The sequence below is a fragment of the Mytilus edulis genome, chromosome 8, assembly GCF_963676685.1.
Source record: "Mytilus edulis chromosome 8, xbMytEdul2.2, whole genome shotgun sequence".
Classification (NCBI taxonomy): domain Eukaryota; kingdom Metazoa; phylum Mollusca; class Bivalvia; order Mytilida; family Mytilidae; genus Mytilus; species Mytilus edulis.
The window spans coordinates 25,745,298-25,767,442 of NC_092351.1; the positions used below are offsets into that span (position 1 = coordinate 25,745,298).

At 31.8% G+C, this 22,145-nt stretch overlaps 2 protein-coding genes across 4 annotated transcripts; one reads left to right on the forward strand and one right to left on the reverse strand.

Moving 5' to 3' along the window:
* Positions 1 to 32: 32 nt before the first annotated feature.
* On the reverse strand, positions 33 to 13,222 carry LOC139485185 (N(4)-(Beta-N-acetylglucosaminyl)-L-asparaginase-like). 2 transcript variants are annotated; one of them, XM_071269424.1, is made up of 8 exons: positions 13,070 to 13,222; positions 10,275 to 10,431; positions 9,131 to 9,243; positions 6,626 to 6,738; positions 3,013 to 3,212; positions 2,312 to 2,419; positions 1,317 to 1,450; positions 33 to 168 (listed from the first exon to the last, which is right to left on the reverse strand). In XM_071269424.1, the coding sequence occupies exons 1-8, from the start codon at positions 13,197 to 13,199 to the stop codon at positions 74 to 76; spliced, it is 1,050 nt and encodes a 349-aa protein (XP_071125525.1). In that variant the 5' UTR covers positions 13,200 to 13,222; the 3' UTR covers positions 33 to 73. The 2 variants fall into 2 exon arrangements, with proteins under 2 accessions (XP_071125525.1, XP_071125524.1); XM_071269423.1 differs by lacking the exon at positions 1,317 to 1,450 and adding an exon at positions 1,485 to 1,618 and having other exon boundaries at positions 13,070 to 13,219.
* Positions 13,222 to 20,223, forward strand: LOC139485186 (N(4)-(Beta-N-acetylglucosaminyl)-L-asparaginase-like). 2 transcript variants are annotated; one of them, XR_011655269.1, is made up of 9 exons: positions 13,222 to 13,497; positions 14,577 to 14,733; positions 15,606 to 15,718; positions 16,612 to 16,724; positions 17,534 to 17,730; positions 18,091 to 18,198; positions 18,707 to 18,840; positions 19,261 to 19,889; positions 19,998 to 20,223. XR_011655269.1 is itself a non-coding variant. In XM_071269425.1 (8 exons), the coding sequence occupies exons 1-8, from the start codon at positions 13,395 to 13,397 to the stop codon at positions 19,350 to 19,352; spliced, it is 1,017 nt and encodes a 338-aa protein (XP_071125526.1). In that variant the 5' UTR covers positions 13,222 to 13,394; the 3' UTR covers positions 19,353 to 20,223. The 2 variants fall into 2 exon arrangements, 1 of the variants encoding a protein (XP_071125526.1); XM_071269425.1 differs by having other exon boundaries at positions 19,261 to 20,223.
* Positions 20,224 to 22,145: the final 1,922 nt, after the last annotated feature.

The window sequence follows — 22,145 nt, forward strand, 5'->3', positions numbered from 1 at the left end:
TAAATATATTGAAATAAAACAGTTAACAAGAATTGTATAAAAATATATAATATTAATCTCAAGATAACTAGTTTTATACAAGACACTCTACACTTTTTATAGTAACAGTTTTTAAAACAGGATTTATCACAGAATAATGGAATACTGGAAAACCGTAACAAGCTGCACCTGAAAAATAAAAAAAATAAATTAATACATATTTATTACTACCAGTTAATTTTATCAATTTGGGAATGAAAAATAAAATTTCTTTGCAAATGAAGGAGGATTCAGAGTTTATAAAAATAAAATTGAGAATGGAAATGGGGAATGTGCCAAAGAGACAACAACCCGACCATAGAAAAAAACAACAGCAGAAGGTCACCAACAGGTGTCAATAATACAGCAACCAAACAACACTAAAAGACATATACAGGTTAACTTTTCTTATAAAAATATATCTAACCAATACAGAAAAATAGTGAATGAATAAAGTAATAAAAGCATATATTGGTTATTCATTAGCTAAAAGAAATGGTAAAGAAATTGTAAACTATAACATGTCAGGATTAGTCTCATAGGACTAAGGATAATTATGTTTTTCTTTGAAGGTTGAACATACACTAACTGAAGAGAGCTACCGCTGTATTAAAATTACATTATTCAAAATAGACTTTTTGTAATCTCAATATGTAAGTTAAAACAGTAAACATTAATGCATATGTAAAAGGCAGTTTTATCAATGCTTTTGAATAGTGAAAGCTTAGAGCCTATTGAATAAACACAGTTAAAGTTGTGATAATGACTTGAACCACAGTCTCTTGAATTTTAGTGATAAATATACAAAGATATATTTAAAAATAGTATGTACCACTATTTTTTTTATTTTTTTTTTTATGCATATTTTTATCACTAAAATTGAAGCAAATGTGCTTGATCATTGTGAAAGTTTTGCTGATAAAATACAACTACTAGGAACAAAAGTCTAAAGGGTGAGTGCTTTTTCATAAAGGCTTTGCAGAATGATATATTGTGGTGAATCATTACAGCATTTGATAACTCAAAGTCATGAGGATAGTGCAGGGAGACTACAATTTTTCAGATCAGTTATCAAATTTAAGAGGCATAACAGTTTTAGCTATGGCTAACCAAATTACCTGACCAATTGATTTAAACAAGAGATGTAGGCTTTGGAAAAAGTTTTTAAGGTTTGCTTACAGTTTTTTAAAGGAAAAAATTGCAAATGGAATGTAAGATGGAAAACAACATGATAAATAGGCAAAGGATGTTATTAGTGCATTTGGGCTGAAAAAGGTGGGTCAAAGATATTGACCTACCATACTGTCCTTGGTGTGTAACAGCCACTATGGCTCCAACAAAATTCAGATAATAATCAGTAATTCGTGTCATTGCAGACAGTGTAGCAGTTGTAGGATCATTACCCATTAACATACTGTTGACAGTCATATATCTATAATTAGACATGATGCAATACATTAACTCACCATATGTGCCTTTATTGTCTACAGCTATTAAAGCTCCAGAAAACTTTGGATAATATTTAGCTATATTCTGAATTGTAAGCTTAGTTATTATTCCTGGAGGTACACCAGCTGCCATCTGACTTACTGCTAAGAATCTAAAATTAGACACTGTTAAAATTATTGGTGCCATTATTTAATTTAATACAGATTTTTCTGTAGTAAATTAAAACAATCTTTGCTGTCTTTGGACAATCAAATCAAGCATATTCATAAATTAATGATTATGTGTATTGTGATAATAGTGATGTCTAATGTTCGAGGAGTATGTTTTTAATTTTGCTATCAAATTTAGGGTTGTATGATGCATCTTATATAACTCTCTTCGCTATGTATCATCTGGAAAAAATCATCAAAATATAATTATGAGCTTACAATGATAGTATATCTTAAAGCATACATAAATTGGTACCTTGCACTTCAGTTCTTCTTTGATTGTATTTCATTTTAAATAAAATTCTATCTGGCGAACTAATAACTGAATTGATTTGATTATAATTGATTTAAATGAACAATATTAACAAAGAATTACTTACAGCAGTTTGAATTTTTGTAGCATTTCTTATTTACAAAATTTAAAAAAAAAACATATCTTTATAAAATCACAGTAAAGATGTTAAGTAAAACAAGGCATAACATTTTAAGGTATACAGTTGAATTCTTTACAGTAATCCTAATAAAAGTTCAGTTTATAATTGTAACTGTTATTGTCATATTTTTATCCATAAATTTTAAGGTTTAAATTTTAAATTCAACTGGTTATTTTCCAGAAATTATTAAGCAATACTTACGAAGGTAAAAATCTCATCATAACATCCCCGTCTCCAGTAGCAACAGCTCCACCTACACCATTCATGGCATATGCACCAGCTCCCATTATAGGGGAATCACCAACTCTTCTTTAAATAGAATTGTTTGGTTTAGAAATTACACTCTAGAGACTAGAAATGTGCTTTAATTTACCTTCAGAAGTCATGCAGGTGTTTCTTCAATTGCTTAAGTTTGTGCAAAACATGTCAAATTTATAATCATTTATATCCCTGCCTTAAATATTATTGTGGTTGTATTATATAGTCTTTCTTAGTCTACAAAAAGAACCTTGATGATTGAATTTAAACAAAAATGTACTGTGGATTCATAATCATTCGTTGGATACCAATTTCCGTGGGTTTTGTTGGTACAGGTGAACCATGAATTCAAATATTCAACGAACAACATATTTTCAATAGGCTTTGTATAAAGGAAATTGGCAAAACCACGAAATCAAATATCCATGAATATGCAAGTTTTCAGCAATCCACGAAAATTGATATCCACGAAAACAAATGAATCCACAGTATTGTATATTGTCATTTCCCTTTATGAACTCTCAGTGTCTGTCATGACAGTGCATCTAATTTTATAACTATCTTAGATCAAGAAAAAAGGCAGTGAATTGTGGCAAGTCAATAAAATCTTAAAAATACCCAACAGAGTTGAAGGACAAACTGACCCCGGTATTTTATGATTGAGTCCATTAGTAGTTGTACCAGCGGTGATATTACCAAGTTCATCTATCACAACCATACCAATTGTATCATGATTTCTTGGACCAATGTTTTTGTTTCCTCTGTTCTCAGTTTGCTGTAAACTTTCTAATACTGACTTGGGTTTGTATGGACCACAGTTTTTTGTTGGATCTGGTGTTACATTCTACAAAATAATAGCATGTAACTTTTAAATTAAAACTGTAAATGTTTTGTAAAATGTATTATTGTTTATTTGTATTACAATAATATGGATTCTACTAATTAATTTTGTACAGTTGAAATTTCCTGAATATCTATTTGTTTCAGACTGGCATCATTTTCCACCTAAAATGAATGTGGTTTTTTTTTATTTGAACTGATATAGATTCAATAAGTAATTTCTCAACAGACCATAATACAAAAGTAAATTGTGAACTATATAACTGATATATACATCAATATTTTAAAGTTTATGTTGCTGAAGTCAGAACATAAGAGCACTTTACACTAAAAGCAATATCATTTGTGTTCTGTTGAAGAAAATGTTACAATTTATATAAAAGTGTAAATCTAATAATTAACATTAACTGTTTGATTTGTTAAATTACTTTGTTTAGAATAATAATATGTCATGAATAGGATTGAACAAGAGAGAAAATCATATGTATGCATGACAGTTTGTGTACAGAAGGTCTTGCATTCCAACAACAGTTTCTGGTGGTGCATGTCAAAAAATGGATTGAAATAAAATAATTCATTTTTCAGATTTGTATTCTGTTCTCAATGCTTTCTGTAATATGAAAAGTTTATATCTATCAGGGTGTAAAAAAATGTTGCATCTATTTTGGAAATAAAACGAGAACTAGCAACACAAATGGCCACGTCTCAAAAAGTCGAAAATCTGCAATTTCAATAACACATGTGGACACAAACATAATGGTTGTCTAACATATCAAAAATCAGCTCAAAATCTGTAGGCGTATAGAAAAATGTCCGTATAACTGTGATTTTTAACAATTTTAAAGTTGTAAACTGTTAATTTTGGCAAAAATTAGCTGAGCAGAACGAAACTTAAACTCATCATGGTTAGCTCACATACCAAAAATCAGCTCTATATCTAAAAGCATTTAAAAAAAAAAGGTCCATATGACTGTGATTTTCAAAAATTTATCAAAGTCCAAATCCCGAAATTACAGCAAAAATTAACTGAGTGGAACGAAAATTAAACTTGATCTATAACTCATCATGAGTAACTCACATATCAATAAACATCTTGTGTGGAAGTTTTATGCAATAATCATAAATAGTTTCAGAGAAAGTTTTAAGCAATAACCATATATTGTTTTTGAGACACGGCGGGACATGTGAAACCAACAACCCTGTTTTTTTTTTACAAAAAACTTAATATCACTAAAATAAAATTTTGAATCAAAACCAAAAAGTATACAGATCTTAAGATTAATATAACAAAGAAGTGTGTAAAGTTTTAAGCAATAATCATAAATTATTTTTGAGATACGGCGCGACATGTAAAAAAACCCTCCCCTGTTTAACATAATACTCAATAACTCCAAAATAAAGTTTTGAATCATCACCAAAAAGTATACAGATCTTTAGATTAATATAACAAAGAAGTGTGTAAAGTTTTAAGCAATAATCATAAATTGTTTTTGAGATACGGCACAACATGTAAAAAAAACCTCCCCCTTTTTTACAAAATACTCAATAACTCAAAAATGAAATTTTGAATCATCACCAAAAAGTATACAGATCTTCAAATTAATATAACAAAGACATGTGTAAAGTTTTAAGCAATAATCATAAATCGTTTTTGAGATATGGTGCGACATGTAAAAAAAACCTCCCCCTTTTTTACAAAATACTCAATAACTCAAAAATAAAATTTTGAATCATCACCAAAAAGTATACAGATATTAAGATTAATATAACTAAGAAGTGTTTAAAGTTTTAAGCCATAATCAAGAATCGTTCTTGAGATACGGTGCGACATGTGAAAAAAAAACACACCCCTGTTTTAGTTACAAAGTGCAGTAACTCAAAAAGTTTTAATTGTATTTTCACCAAAAAGTATACAGATCATTTGACCATCATAAGAAACAACTATGTTAAGTTTCATGAAATTTGGATAAGTCGTTCTCAAGTTACGATGCGACATGTTTATGCTGGACAGACGGACAGACAGACAGACGGACACCGGACATTTGTATACCATAATACGTCCCGTCAAAATTTTGACGAGCGTATAAAAATCAGCCAAATATCTGAAAGTCTTTAGAAAATAAGAATGTGTCCAAAGTACATGGATGCCCCACTCGCACTATCATTTTTCATGTTCAATGGACCATGAAATTGGGTAAAAAATCTAATTTGGCATTAAAATTATAAAGATCATATCATGTGTACTAAGTTTCAAATTGATTGGACTTCAACTTCATCAAAAACTACCTTGACCAAAAACTTTAACCTGAAACTCCCACTTTCATTTATTATGTTCAGTGGACCGTGAAATTGGGGTCAAAAGACTAATTTGGCTTAAAAATTAGAAAGATCATATCATAAGCAACAAGTGTACTAAGTTTCAAGTTGATTGGACTTCAGCTTCATCAAAAACTACCTTGACCAAAAACTTTAACCTGAACGGACGGACGCACAGACGGACGAACAGACGCAAAGACAAACGGAGCCACAGACCAGAAAACATAATGCCCCTCTACTATCATAGGTGGGGCATAAAAAGTCTGTATAACTGTGATTTTCAACAATTTATCAAAGTCCATAGCCCATAATTTCGGCAAAAATTAGCAGAGCAGAAAGAAACTTTAACTTGATCTGTAACTCATTATGGTTAACTGCCATACCAAAAATCAGCCCAATATCTGAAGGCTTTTAGAAGAAAACTCTGTAAAATGGTTTGTTGCGGAATGACGGACAAGGGTAAAACTATAAAGCACAGACATAAAGCAGGGCCATAAAAATTAAGAATATAGAAACACTAGAAAATTTCCTTTTCTACAGTTTCCTTTCATTATTCTTATTCAATTAAATAAACATTATGACTAAGAGTCATGAAGAATATTATTTTTTTTATTTTTCTAGGGGTTGTAAAATCATTTTCTTTTTATTGGTAGATCATCATTTAAATTTGGTTATTGATAAGTTAGAGAGAATATTTCTCGATTACAATTAGGTTATGCAAATCTCAAACCAATGAATGAATGAATCTCTGAGATATCATGATTATGAGAAGTTTGCAACAACAACAAAAAAAATCATTGAAGAAAACAACAATCAATAAAAAGATTAGGTAATCCAATGAACATAATGTATGAGGTAAAACCAGAAGGTGGACAAGGGTAAACGAGGAAGGAAAAAGCAACAAAATAAGACCATACTGGAGAAAAAAGCTTGTATTGAAATAAACCAGATGTAATGAATGAGGTAAAACCAGAAGAAGGACAAGGGTAAATGAGGAAGGAAAAAGCAACAAAATAAGACCATACTGGAGAAAAAAGCTTGTACTGTAATAAACCAGATGTAATGGATGAGTCATATATTAATAGGTAATGAATACTGTACAGTTCTGTAGTTGGGTTGACAATTCCTTGCTTTCCAATCTTTCCACATGGTAATAGAACTATCTGACGACAGATTCATTTCTTTAAATCCCATCTCTACTGCAAACTGTGTTGCTGTAATTTAAAGGATTGTGTCCATTTGAGCAAATAATGAAGTCTCTCTTAAATTTCAAAGTTACTGTCTAAAAGTATGAGTTTTTCAAACTGGTATTTGTAAGTTGCATTGCTCATATGAGTTTCTCAATATCTTTAAAGCAAAAAAATACTATATATTTTTATGCACATATTTGTTTTTTCATTCATTTTTTGGTACATAAATTAGGCCAATAGTTTTCTTGTTTGAATTGTTTAATATTTGTCATTTCAGGGCCTTAGATGACTATGCAGTATGGGCTTTGCTTATTGTTGAAGGCCATATAGTGACCTATATGTGTTAATTTCTGTGCTATTTGGTCTCTTGTGGAGTGTTGTCTCATTGGCAATCATACCACATCTTCTTTTTTATATTTTATCACTATAGCTACTTTTTTTTACACTAGTAGAAACTGTATGCTCTACAAGATATAATTTTTTAATGATATATTTTGGTGTATAAGGTAGTACATAACACTACAGGGAGATAACTCTGTAAAAATCAGCTGAACCTTTTAATCACATTCTATTGTTAAGGAAATATTAAGCTTCTCAATGATCAAAATGTGAACTTGTCAAACTGAAAATTTTCTGATAAAGTGTGTGGTTCAATTTTATTTTATTTTTCTATATTTTTGTTAAAGGGTCAAAGCAAATCTTGTGTCAAATTTTAATGAAAATTAACCAAACCAAATTAGTTTTAGTCAAGGTGTTTGGTACCAATTCAACACTTTTATTATATCATTGAATATTGTTTTTATTGGTATTACATGTAATATTGATTTTGTTATCAGTAAATTAAAAGCAAACTAAATATTGTTGTTATATACATATACACATTCATGGATCTAAAATCTGACGATACCTGTATCTTGGCATTGCACTAGTTCATGTTTTTCTTGGACTGTTTATGACATTTTTATCCTTAATCCATTGGATGTTGGATGTGGACTGATTGATAATTAAGTCTTAGATGCAACTTTTTTTTCATTAGTGGCTTTGAACTAGCTGTCAGTAACTGTGAGTACTCTCAGATCTGTACCTAGTGTCTTTTTATTGTTGGGATATATACAAGTACCCGGCCACGTCCACTCTGTAGTATGTGTATCCATCTGATGAGTTAAGCCTTTTTCAACTGATTTTTATAGTTTGTTCTTATGTTGTACTGTTACACTTTCCCAGGTTAAAGGGATGGTTGGGATCCTGCTAACATGTTTAACCCCGCAATATTCTGTATGTGCCTGTCCCAAGTCAGGAGCCTGTAATTCAGTGGTTGTTGTATGTTGATGTGTTACACATTTGTTTTTTATTATTTCTTTGTACTTAAATTAGGCCGTTAGTTATCTCATTTGAATTGTTTTACATTTGTCATTTGGGGGCCTTTTACAGCTGACTATGTGGTATCTGCTTTACTCATTGTTGAAGGCCGTATGATGACCTATAGTTGTTAATTTCTGTGTCATTTGATCTCTTGTGGAGAGTTGTCTCATTGGCAATCATACCACATCTTCTTTTTATGGCCCTGCATCGAAGTTGTCGGTGCCATATAGTTTTACCCTTGTCCGTAATTGCGTCTTTCCGTCATTCCGCCACAAACCATTATACAGAGTTTTTTTCTAAACGTCTTCAGATATGGGGCTGATTTTTGGTATGTGAGTAAACTATGATGAGTTACACATAACAATCTATACATACCTAATTCTCCCACCAGTAATGTCTGTTCTGTATAGTCCATCACAGCTCTGGCTACAGCTATTGCTGTTGGTATACGTCTTAAACAATCAATACTTACCTAATTCTCCCACCAGTAATGTCTGTTCTGTATAGTCCATCACAGCTCTGGCTACAGCTATTGCTGTTGGTATACGTCTTAAACAATCAATACTTACCTAATTCTCCCACCAGTAATGTCTGTTCTGTATAGTCCATCACAGCTCTGGCTACAGCTATTGCTGTTGGTATACGTCTTAAACAATCAATACTTACCTAATTCTCCCACCAGTAATGTCTGTTCTGTATAGTCCATCACAGCTCTGGCTACAGCTATTGCTGTTGGTATACGTCTTAAACAACCTATACTTACCTAATTCTCCCACCAGTAATGTCTGTTCTGTATAGTCCATCACAGCTCTGGCTACAGCTATTGCTGTTGGTATACGTCTTAAACAATCAATACTTACCTAATTCTCCCACCAGTAATGTCTGTTCTGTATAGTCCATCACAGCTCTGGCTACAGCTATTGCTGTTGGTATACGTCTTAAACAACCTATACTTACCTAATTCTCCCACCAGTAATGTCTGTTCTGTATAGTCCATCACAGCTCTGGCTACTGCTATTGCTGTTGGTATACGTCTTAAACAACCTATACTTACCTAATTCTCCCACCAGTAATGTCTGTTCTGTATAGTCCATCACAGCTCTGGCTACTGCTATGGCTGTTGGTATACGTCTTAAACAACCTACAGCTCCTACATCAAATGTCTGTCTGAAATATAATGCATCAGAATCTTTCACTGTCAATACACTATAGTGACAATACAACTCTCCATTCACATTTTGTATGAATCAAATGTATAAAACATTATTACACATAAACATTCTTTAAATATTGAGATTGATCAATTTCTTAATATTTCTGTAATGGATCATTTACACAGAGTATGAGGGCAATTTATTGAGGATGAGTTCAAACTCATTCTTGAACACTGTATGTCTGGAACATATTAACTTGTGGGGTAAGTTAATAAAACATCCCTATTGTTATAGGCATGGAATGATTAAATTGATACAATTTATTTATTGAAAATCATTTGTCTTTTTGGAGAATATATATTTATTTCTTAAATGTGCCATTTAAATTAAGAGATGTCCAGTATTCTACAAAATTAATTAACAATCTCTGCCTGCAGGTTTATTACGAATATTACTACTAATTAAATAGCTGATGAGCTATAAATCTTAAGGTTATAAAGTATATTAATGTATTACATGTACTAGCTATCTCATTATAACAGTTATAAATATTATACAAATGTTGTTTTTATATATGCTTACTCAATAAATCAATGAGCTGATATTTTCTATTTTTTTTGTCTGTAAAACCACCCTTTTCTTGAAGTGAGGTTCAAACTTTTGCTCCCTGTTGAAGTCCTATTAATGACTTTAAGATGAAGGTAATGTTCCTTTGCAATGTGTTTTGTCATGCAAATATTTTGTCTCATGTCTTTTGGTATTTAAAGAAAATTCAATCCTTTACATTTCATTTAGTAATTTGAAAATATATATCAAACATACATTGATCTGTTAAGTTTTTCTTTAAAATCAAAGTTCTTTACTAATGGGCCTTCTATAGATGAAAGAGAGATCTTAGTTTTACTCTATTAAAAAGTTCAACCATATAATCAGTAATAATTTTATTATTTTTTCTCTAATGTTGATATATCAATACTAAATACAAGTAGTAAAAAAAAAGACATGTGAAGTCACTGAGATCATCAATAGAAGGTTGTGTTTTACCCATTCATGACCATAGCATCAAGAGTAGTTTCCCCATTCTCATCAGGACTTCCTCCTGGACCCACTGATCCATCACAACGCTCTATCTCACACACTGAACATCCATCTACCAAAGCATCATAAATAGACCCCTTCTTATTAACAAGTGTGTTCCAAGCTGTGAATAAATAAATTGCATACAAAATTATTTGCCTAAATGGTGATGGCATATACATTTAAAGTATAATATTTATTTAACATCTGAACAGGGTCCTACTAAAATGCTCCAAGGAGCGCCCGGGTGAAGAAAAAGCGCCCGGGGGGAAAAAAAAGCGCCCGGAGAAGAAAATATAGCCCCCGGGGAACAGAAAAAGTGCCCGGGGAAAATATATAAATATTTTATTGGCATGAGACAACTTTGTTAAGTTACGGACATTGATTTTTTTTTATTTTAGACAAGTAATTTGCAAATTCAGATAATAGACATTTGTAATAAAACGCAAAAACAAGTATGAATATTTCAATTTTAACAATAACATATGAATACTATTTCGAAAGGCTGATAATAATGGATCACAGTTTATGCGGAAGATTTATAACATGTCAGACATCAAAAGACATATTTTTGAAAAACGATATCAAAATGAAAATGTATAAGACAACTAAAATTTCACAGATAAATATCAATTTAATCAAAATTAAAAGAGGTACACTGTTACACATACATGTAATAAATCAGCAACAAAAGCAGTACTATACATGTACCGTAGTTAAAACAAGGGGGTAAAAAGCAGATGTTTGGTTTAAATTTAAGTCTAAGCATTAAAATCCTGATAACTATAGCCATTGCAACAGGTTTAGTTAATGAAAAAAATATAATAAATCTATCTCAGCATATGCATAAAAAAGTGTTCACCATGCAGTTGCGAAAATATTAGACCTCAGGCACCGATTATTTTTAGTAACAAAATATACATTTTGATCGAGGACAATGTCTTTCATGATTCTTCTATATACTGTTATTTATATTTATTTACTTACTTATATACAATTTTGAAATCTAAAATGTAAAAGTACAACAAAACTTTAGATGTAGCATCGTACATATCCCCATTCATATTAAGGACAAAACAAGCAATGATTAGTTATTTTTTAAGGAAAACAAATATTGTTATAAAATATTATTATTTTCTTCTCCCGGGCGCTAATTTTCTTCTCCGGGCGCTAACTTTCCTTCTCCAGGCGCTTTTTCTTTTCCCTGGTCTCTTTTTCTTTTCCCGGGCGATAATATATGTAGGACCGTCTGAACAAAATGTTTTGAGAGTTGAAATGTTTAAAATTTTTCACTGTCACATACAATGTACAAAGTATTTAGATATTTATGACTTCTTTTCTGATATGACATTAGCAAACATGCCAATTTACTTAATTTAAAATTATTCACTTAACTAACATTAGATGTGATGCAAATAATCCCCAAAAAATTAAACAAAATTAAAGATTGAAAATCCATCTAACTGCATGATTTTGCATCAAAAGTACTTTATACACCTCATACTGAATTATGATAATTAAAATTGACTATGAGTGTCATTTGACAAAAAAAAAGCTACAACAAAATAGATGATTTCAGCTTCCCAATTGTGAACTCTCCAATTCTATGTAGAAATATTCTAGTAGTGTCTGTATACATGTATGGAGTACAGTATCTCCCATTTGATATGATATTCCACAGCCTTTTTTTCCTATTGATCGAGGAAGCTATTAAACAAAAATTGAAATCATCCTCTAATAAACTTTACAGATGCCATCATGTGTTGGTTCACCTTGATAGAATATCTGTTTCACAGATGATAGCAGAAATGTTCCTAATTACATTGTATGCCGTAACAACAATCCTGTCCCCTTTTCATGAGCATCAAGAAGGGTGCCACATGTGGAGCAGGGTCTGCTTACCCTTCTAGGGCACCTAAGATCACCCCCAGTTTTAGGTGGGGTTAGACTGTTTGTGTTTCTCAGTCTTTAGTTTTCTCTGGGAACACTGAGTGAATCTTTATATATGTTACTGGTTTTCTCTGGGAACACTGAGTGAATCTTTATATATGTTACTGGTTTTCTCTGGGAACACTGAGTGAATCTTTATATATGTTACTGGTTTTCTCTGGGAACACTCACAGGTGCTTGAGGACAGGATCCTGTATGAGCCCCATATACTCCCTCCCCCTTATTATCATAAATCTCAGATTTTTCGATATATATCACTTATTTGTACCATATATATACTAATATACCATATTTATACTCTAAATATGCATGTTTACTATCAACGTGAATCTTGACTATAGAGCGCTTCGCTCTTCACTCTATAGTCGAGATTCATGTTGATAGTAAACATGCATATTAAGGGTATAAATATCATTATGGTATATTAGTATATATATGGTACAAATAAGTGATATATATCGAAAAATCTGAGATTTATGATAATAAGGGGAAGGGACTATATGGGGCTCATACAGGATCCTGTCCTCAAGCACCTGTGGGAACACTGAGTGAATCTTTATATATGTTACTGGTTTTCTATGTAGTGTTTTCTGTTCTTTTATTTGTGTGTTGGCCTTTTTCTTTTAAACCATGGTGTTGTCAGTTTATTTTCGAAATGTGATTTTCAATGACTGTCTGGTATCTTTCCCCTCTCCTTTAGAAACATTTTGCATTAGTTTAAACATATTTATTTATAGTGGATTGGGAAACAAGTTTTGCAACATATTGCAATGTAAAAAAGTAATCATGTATCGGCAATAAATTTTACAAACCTGCTGCTGTGGCATTTGTAAAAGGCCAAGTGTTTATCACTACAGGTAACAATCCAGTCTGCGACGAACAACTTAACGGATAAAAAACAAAAATTGCAAAAATTAATAATGAAAAGCTGGGCGCAGACATCTTTTTGTCATGTGACCAAACATTGGCAGTCACGGTACAAATGTTGTTTAGTTGTTACATGAAACTTCAAATGGAGTATTTTCCATTTAAAATTATTAACACAGACAAATTTTATTCAATATTTTGGAATTATTCAAGAAGTTATTTATTGTGATATCATGTGACAGTCATGTGACCATTTTGTAAATAAACAAAATGATTTCTGTTATCGTCACCCTTTCTTTGATTATCAACGTCAGTTCACAAAATTTACCTATTATTATCAACACCTGGTTTGTTTCCAACGCTACCTATGCAGGTATGTAAACTTTTAGTGTTAAATTGTTACTTTTCTTAAAGTGTGGACACATATACATGTCTGTGAAAATTCCACTTCCTCAGATAGAATCCTTATGTATACCTATCGATATACTAGTATATATATGTTCCTGGCATACCATGCTTTTTCAAAAATATAATTAGAAAAGTAGTGGTCACCTTGCTCTATTTCAAGTTACAAACGTGCAAAATCGCCCAAAGTTGCATAGATTATGATTCATGACTGAAAAAACTCTCAGTTTTGTAAATATAAAGAAATCTATCAGATATACAGTATAGAATTTTGAAATAAGATATATTAAGATAAATTTAATAAAAAGCTTTTATAAAAATCATAATTAAAAAACGGTGTCACCAAGCTTGTTTTCTTGCTACAAGAAGAAATTGAAAATATCTGAATAGTACTATTTGCGATATACAGGTTATTTACCTTTAAAAATTATTTTATTGATTGAATGTGACATTGCTCAACGTTCAGAGGCCAGTATTTTATACAAATTCAGGACTCGAAATTTTTTCAGAATAAATACAATAATTAGTTTTGTATACATCCTGTCGTGTCTGACAGCCAAACGTACGCGGCCCCAATCGGAGTCCAGTCATTACTATGTGTCTATACCTTATTCAAACATTGGTCTACAAATTATTGAAGCATATTGTGAATCTCGTCTTAAAACAAATGTTTGTTTTTTTTTTGTTGTTTTTTTTTTAACTTTTTTTAGTTCATTTCTTAAGTCCGATGTAAACCCCAAAATAATGTCCTGTTTCAACTGTCAACGTATATTTGTCCGCGTAAAAGAAATTCCTTTAGAGACTTTGTTATTAACAATGTTATGATATTTGTTCCTATTCAGCCATTATTTCGTTATGAACTTAAACTGTTACTCCCCTCCATTTGGAATAACTGTGTGTGCTGTGTCATCTTCCTTGTTGGATATTACCACAAGCCTTTTACATTTGCAGTCTTTATAGATCCTTATAATTGTTATATAGTTTGTAGCTATAACCAGTGTCCTTTTAAGCAGAAACCTCTTGAAAATTGATTTTTTTACAATTAAGCATGGGAGGAATTAACTGCCCACGGCGGTTCTGCAGTGGATGCTGTTGTGGCCGGATGCAGTCAGTGTGAAGCCTCCCAATGCAGAGGGACTGTTGGATTCGGAGGTGACCCAGATGAGAATGGTGAAACAACCCTTGACGCCATGATAATGGACGGGTATTTTTTTCATAATTCCTTACTCAGTCTTAATTATTTTTGTTTTTAATTTCCTAATTTTATTTCATTACATATGCACCACAGTAGTAGTAAAGCATTTTACATTTACATCACCTATCGATATTCTATTGCTATTTTCGTGATAATATTCAGACCTTCTCCGAAATTAAAATAGATGACAAACCACTGCATTGTCCATTTTTGGGCGGCATAGCTAGAAGAATACCTGCACAGTATCACGAAAACATGTTATTATGCAGACATGCTGAGAAATGACAATGGATAGCAAAATGTGGCATTTTCGTGATATTAAAAATATTTATTAATAACTTTACTGTTTTCTTTACGGGAAATGTTGCAGTGTACCATATGTACGAGAGTATGGGTTAGTATGGATATTATAACGAAAAGTTTGAAGGTGAAGACAAACGGAATCGCTTATAGAATAAGACATGAAGCTTCAACAATACATCTTTGCTTTTTGTTTTCAACAACAAGTCTAGCTGTTGATGACATCTCTTTAAGGTTACACAGTGGATTTGTCCATTCGGAGTAATTTTGGAGAGAAATTTTCTTTTTGATGATAGAAGTTTTTAACGACATCGACTGGCTATATAGCCCTTGCACGGTCGGTATATTTTCTTTACCATTCTTAAAAATCTATTTATTGAAGTACATGACATCTCATTTATTTTTACGGTCATTTGTGCTTTTTTGCACTTGACTATATATATGATGTATATGTGCATGCTTTCGTGTGAAATAGATATTTTATTTTGGAAGAATACAAAGTAATACAGTATTTATCTTATAATAAAACCACAAAATGGATGATATTGTATATTCTTTTTATAATATTTTCATAACATAAGCAAAACAATGGATGTAGGAGCTGTGGCTGCTTTGAGAATGGTGAAACCAGCAATAGCTGTTGCTCGAGCTGTGATGGATTATACAGAACACACATTGTTAGTAGGAGACCAAGGTAAATATAAACGTTAATTAATACAGATATTCATAAACAATATCATATATAGGCTCTGATAAACACTTTGAAATGGTTTTCTAATAATTTACCTATTTTAAACACACAGAAAGATCAGACATGCATATAGGCCATAGACCAACTGCGAGTTTTGTCAGCTTTTCAAAATTGAGGCGACTGGGAGTGTGCGATTTTGTCGATCTTATCCACCCTTACAGTATAAATGCTGATCTGTAGATGTTTTATTCATCCCCACTCGATGATCTATGTGTTCGTCCATGCGTTCTTTTGTCTGTCCATTAACCCTTCAGTACTTTGTATCCGCAAGTCCTCATAATTAAGTCACTACAGGCATGCAGTGAGCCTATCGTATAACCATAAATTCTTATATCAATTGAGGACTACTTATTTTTATTCGTGAACAATAAGTTTTTGAGGTTTCGAACATATAACAACACGAACTTTGCCATAGGTACAAATGGGAGTTGATCCTAGGATGCTGATTTTTAAAAAGATATTCACGGAATCTTTTTCATTCAGTTATAGTAGAACTTCAATTTTTTTATTCGAATGATTTCGTGGTTTGTTTCATTGACTTCATAAATTAAATGTTCCCAATATTAAAGCACAAAACAGTTTATAAAAAATAGGATACATATCTAATTGCTTAGTCCGTCATGTTTCGTACTTAGCGGAGAAACAGGAGATACAAATTTTGAAGTATTTCGTCCATCGGAACTTGAGGCGAGCACGCTACCACGAGACTATCAAGTCGGTTCATTTTTAAAGACGATAGAGTTATATGTCAGCTTTATCTATTTACATTTTCTTTATCTGCAGGTGTGTTGGGTATCTGATAACCCTTACATATTGTTATGTTTTCTTTGTTTTAGCCTCGTTATTTGCCAAGGACATGGGATTTACTATAGAAACGCTGACAACAAACAAGTCTCACATCGAATGGAGGACCTGGATTGACAAAAAATGTCAGCCAAATTTTAGAAAAGTTGGTACATTTACATGATTATCCCACTTCTGATTGTTACGCTTATGTTAAGATTGACAATTCGCTGAGATATAGTTTAAGTATAAGTCACATTATCATAGGATTCACTTTTTTTGTATAAAACAAGAATTGTCTCACAATTTGTTTTACACTGAATCTAATTACTGAACACTATTTTCGTTGATTTTGACGTATCTTTTAAAAACATCTTTAACAGTAAGTATTGCTGAGGAAATATTAATTGTTTGGAGTGCTCAGAGTAATTATACATAAAAGACTACGCAATGCGCAATGAATGTTATGAAAAACTATAAATTGGAATATTAAAAAACACGACTATAAACGGAAATGTACCGATAGTCAAATAAAGACTGCGTTCAAGAAAAAAGGATTAAAAAATTTCTTGATAACTTAGTAAAGTCAACGATTTCTGAAACTTTAAAAACTATTGATTATATATTTTGTACAAAAAGTTTGTTATTACTGTAACAGCACAAGTTCGTTATATCTTATCTGTAAATATATAGACAATAAAGTTATGTTTATGCCCTTTAAGCGCTGGAAATTTTGTAATTTATCTGCTTTGATTTAAACTTAATACAGGAATCAACGAAGTGTAATCAGTTGACATATTATATACATTCATAGATTCTTTTTTAAATTAAAAATGAACGTATCTCTGGTAGGACGTGTACAGTCTCCATCGATATTCAGTTTCAGCTATAAATTAACAATTATAAATGGGTCCAAAATATCGTAAAATTCGGATTATATTGAGTCGTTTTCTAACTAACGTTGTTTTGTTTTAGAATGTTATCCCAGACCACACAACTAGTTGTGGTCCATATAAACCAAAGAAAAGTTTAGAAAAGCAGCATCCTAATAGTCACGCGAATTTTGGTATTTCACCTAAAAACCACGACACTATTGGAATGATAGCTATTGACAAGAGTGGCAATATAAGTGCTGGCACATCCACCAATGGACTGTCACATAAAGTTCCCGGGTAAGATTGGTGACGACAATTATCGTTTTCGCTTTCTAAATGATTAAAGTTATTTTATTTATCAACTTTGATTTGAAAAAAGCACAAAAAGGAAAGACGGTTTGCAAATCATATAAGTATGTTTCATTACTTACACCTGGACACTTATCAACGAGATATCCATGGTAATACAATAATATTCAAAATAGATGACATCAATTTCATCAAAAACAACTTTTCAGTATTTCCTTTATTAATTTATATTGATAATTTCAAACCAATGTGTTAGCCCTGGTGGTATAAGTGAGGTTCACTCTTGGAAATTGTCCCTGTCGTATATGGACCAAAAAATAATATGTTAAATGATTATATATTGATAAGGCGTGTTGGTGATTCACCTTTGATGGGAGCAGGATCGTATGCTATGAATGGAGCGGGTGGAGCGGCATGTACAGGGGATGGGGATATAATGATGAGATTTCTACCATCGTAAGTAGTCCTCTACAGCTGACACTACTATAACACTATGTTATAGTAGTCTCAGTCTACAGATATATTATATACCAGACCAAATTCATCCTGAATCAGTCATGATGCATGGTCAATGGAAAAAACAGTATTGTGCGTCTGAAGCGCATTTCTGAACTTTCTTTCATCAGGAACGCTCAGACATATACAGAGCAAGGAACGCTCAGACATATACAGAGCAAGGAACGCTCAGATATATACAGAGCACGGAATCTACAATATAAGTAGAAATGAGACAAACAAGAATATTTTCATCTACACAATTATCTTTGACTGAGAGAGTTGGACCCTTATTATTTATAGACATTCGTTAAAAGAGTAACCAAGTATATTTTGTTGATATAATTATACAATTATAATTGTTTTCGTTGAAGATTTGCAATACATACTTACTGCAAGTACTAATAAAATGAATAAACGGGGAGGAAATCACTACTCTTCACAGTTGGCAGTTTTTCTTATGTTACAGATTCCAAGCTGTAATGTTGATGAAATCAGGAATGGAACCATCTCTGGCACTTAAAGAAGCAATGGCACCCATCATTCAATATTACCCTTCTTTCTTTGGTGCCATGATCGCTGTCAGTAGCAATGGAACGTTTGGTATGAAATGCACATTAAAAAGATATACGAATTATAATTGCTAATCACAATAAAAATGTATTGTTTTAATACATTTGTCTTGATTGAATCATAAAAACAAACAAAAAACGAACTCCAAGGTAATTTTCAAAAAAGGAAAGTTCATTAAAACGGAAATAATCAAACGTTAGACACTATCTTTCAACCATTACATCTTCGAAGTATTTAAAAAAAAAACAGATAATATTGTAAATAGTTTTTACCTAGGGCTTGTAGTTAAGAATTTTAAGATATTATGGTTTAAGACCGAGAAGTATGTTTTCCAGCAGTAGATTTGCCATAATCGTGGTTTTTTTTCTGTAAAGAGAAATGAATGCACATTTTAAAGGCACATTAGTTATATGTAGGTTACATATAATTAACTTTCGTATTTAATTTCAGCTGCTGCCTGTCACGGATATAAGACATTTCCATTTTGTGTTGTAAATCCATCATTCCATGAGGTGAAAGTATTAAAAGTCCAATGCACATGAAAACTGCATATAAGTATTTTCTATAATATTTGAATCCAATGTCAGACCCGAGTATGATATGATTTTACTTATATTGCATATACGCTTACTAATGCTTCCATACCTTGAAGATGCAAATATGTAAACATTTTAGCATTCGAAGCTGCTTGTATATCGTAGATTACCGTCCGTGTTAATGGTTATAAACAAAAGCACAAATTGTCTACAAGACCCAATTCAACTGTTGGTATAAAATACCCCATATATTTCTAAAATATGTTGTGCTTAAAGGAATAGATGTTATAAATTATGATATTACAGTTATGAGTTGTGAAGATATGTGAATATAGCAGAATTTTGAGTTGTGTAGATACGAGTATGTATGCTGAGTTCTTATTTGTGTTGATATTTGAATGTGTGCTGAGTTTTTAGTTGTTTAGTTGTGTTGACATTTGAATGTGTGTAGAGCTTTTCGGTAGTGAAGATTGTAAATGTTTGCGGAATTCGAGCATTGAAGGATATGTGAAATTATTTCAGAAATTTAATTTGAGAAGATATGTGCACGTGAATCCTTGCAGAATTTTGAGACCCATAAACATGTGAATTTTTGAAGAATTTTGATTTCTTTTTGATATGCGAATGAACTGCAAAACTGAAGTTTTATAGACATGTGAATGTTTTTAGAATTTTTAAGTGTTAAAATATGGGAATGTCTGTACAACATGAATATGTCAATGTTCCTAAAATTATGAAATGTATATTTATGTGAATGTTTGCAAACCTTTATTTGACGTTTTATAATAAACATGATTTTTATATTACAGTAAAGTCATGTGATGACTGTCAATGTAAATTATCCGTTACTAGATTGAATAAAATTTTCCTCATGCTTTTTAGTACTCAAATATAAAAATATAGATAGATATAAGAGTAAATAGAAGATAGGACAAAAAAACAAACAAAGACCACCTGTTTGTCCTTTAGAACCATCTTTTTTCGGTAGTGATAAATATTTGACAGATAAACTGAAAAACAATTATAAAAAAGAACATGAATGTCTTAAGCGATAGTTTGCTACAACCCTTATCTGTTGTTATGTTGATATGATTCAAATATGCTTTTTTGGTGAAGTTGAGCGAATAATTGGTTTTACCAAATGTCAACCAAAGGTCAGCGTTTACATCCCTGTTGCTATATTCACTACAGAAATTTGAACTCTGTCCTAGATCCCTTTGACCACTATCTTCCATGCAACATTACCATCAGATTGCCAATTTCATTGTTTTACCTCTTGCTACTGGGTTTGACGCTGTATTTAGATAAACTCATTATAGATACCAGGATACAATTTTGTATTTTAGAGACAGCAATAGTTTCTAGTATAATTGATAAAATACCATAAATTATTTAAAACATACAAACTAAACATTAAACCTGAGGAAATCGCCCGGCTAATAGACAGTGCTAACTTCGCTTGCTCTTCAGAAATCATTATGATGAAAGATGCATGCATAAGAGCATATATATCATGTCGACATACATGGTTCTCACGTCGTCCTCTGAATTTACAACAACAAGCTTATGTGATCTATTAAATTCAAAAGTATATTGACATTTATTAATACGTATGTATAGGTATAAACAGACAAACATCAGAGTAAACAAATCAATCAAAATCACACATACTCGAAACGGACCCTTATCACAGGAAATCTTATGTTTGAGACTATCAATTACTTTTAAAGATCTGTTTGTGTAAGTTGATGAAAACGCACGACAAACACTGGTTACCAAATTATACACTGATAAAATGAAGAAGAAAAAAAACAGTTTTGAAATCACTAGTTAAAAAAAAGAGATTAACTTGCTGTAAGGTTGATAGGGGGTCTGAATTAAAATTCAAAGAATTTTTTTATATTTTGTCAAAATTTAGTTTATATCATACCTTTTTTTAAATATGATAAAAGTATGGGAGAAGACACCCAAGTCACCTTACAAATAACATTATATTATAAAATAGTCGACCATACATTGCCAAAAGGTAATAGCACCATATCATTGTGCTTCAAATACAATGACGTATCGCTGTTTGATCTCAAACGGGAGCAATAATCGGCAATGTGTGAACCCCGCATTAAACAGCTATTGTTTAGTTTTGTAAGTTGTTTAATACATTTAAAGTTTAAAACTTACAGCCATATGTAACTCGAATAATTCAAGCCCTTTCCGTGTCCGATTTTCTCCCACACGAGGGCTTGAACTCCTTGTGATCATTGGCCGCGTCGCCTGCTCTCTGTGAGAGAGAGCCAATCAGCGGCGATCAGGATATGAGTCTGCGCAACTCTCTTGAAATTGTCTTACCAAACACGTGTGTTCAATTAACACAAATCCGATAATAATTAATTAACATCAATTAACATCAGTTTACATCATTTATCATCAATTAACATCCGGAACTCCTCCTTCTTTAGCTGCCAATTTAAATCAAAATTCCCATATTGCAAAGCGGTGTGAATTTTCCGGTTGACGGTCTTGATCGAGGAAGACGTTCAGGCGTTAATGTAGCCTTCGTAGATCAGCGGAATATAACGACTGAATTATTCGGGTTAAGCCATATGAAGATTAAGTCATTCAATTGAAAGGAAAAAAATGTGGTAGGAACGGAAGAGGTTAGAATTAAACTCATTATAGATACCAGGACTAAATTTTGTATTTACGCCAGACGCGCGTTTCGTCTACAAAAGCTAAGGTAATCATAGAAAGGACTTTACATTTCCTCTTTATTTCGCACAGCAATTTAAATTTTGAAACACC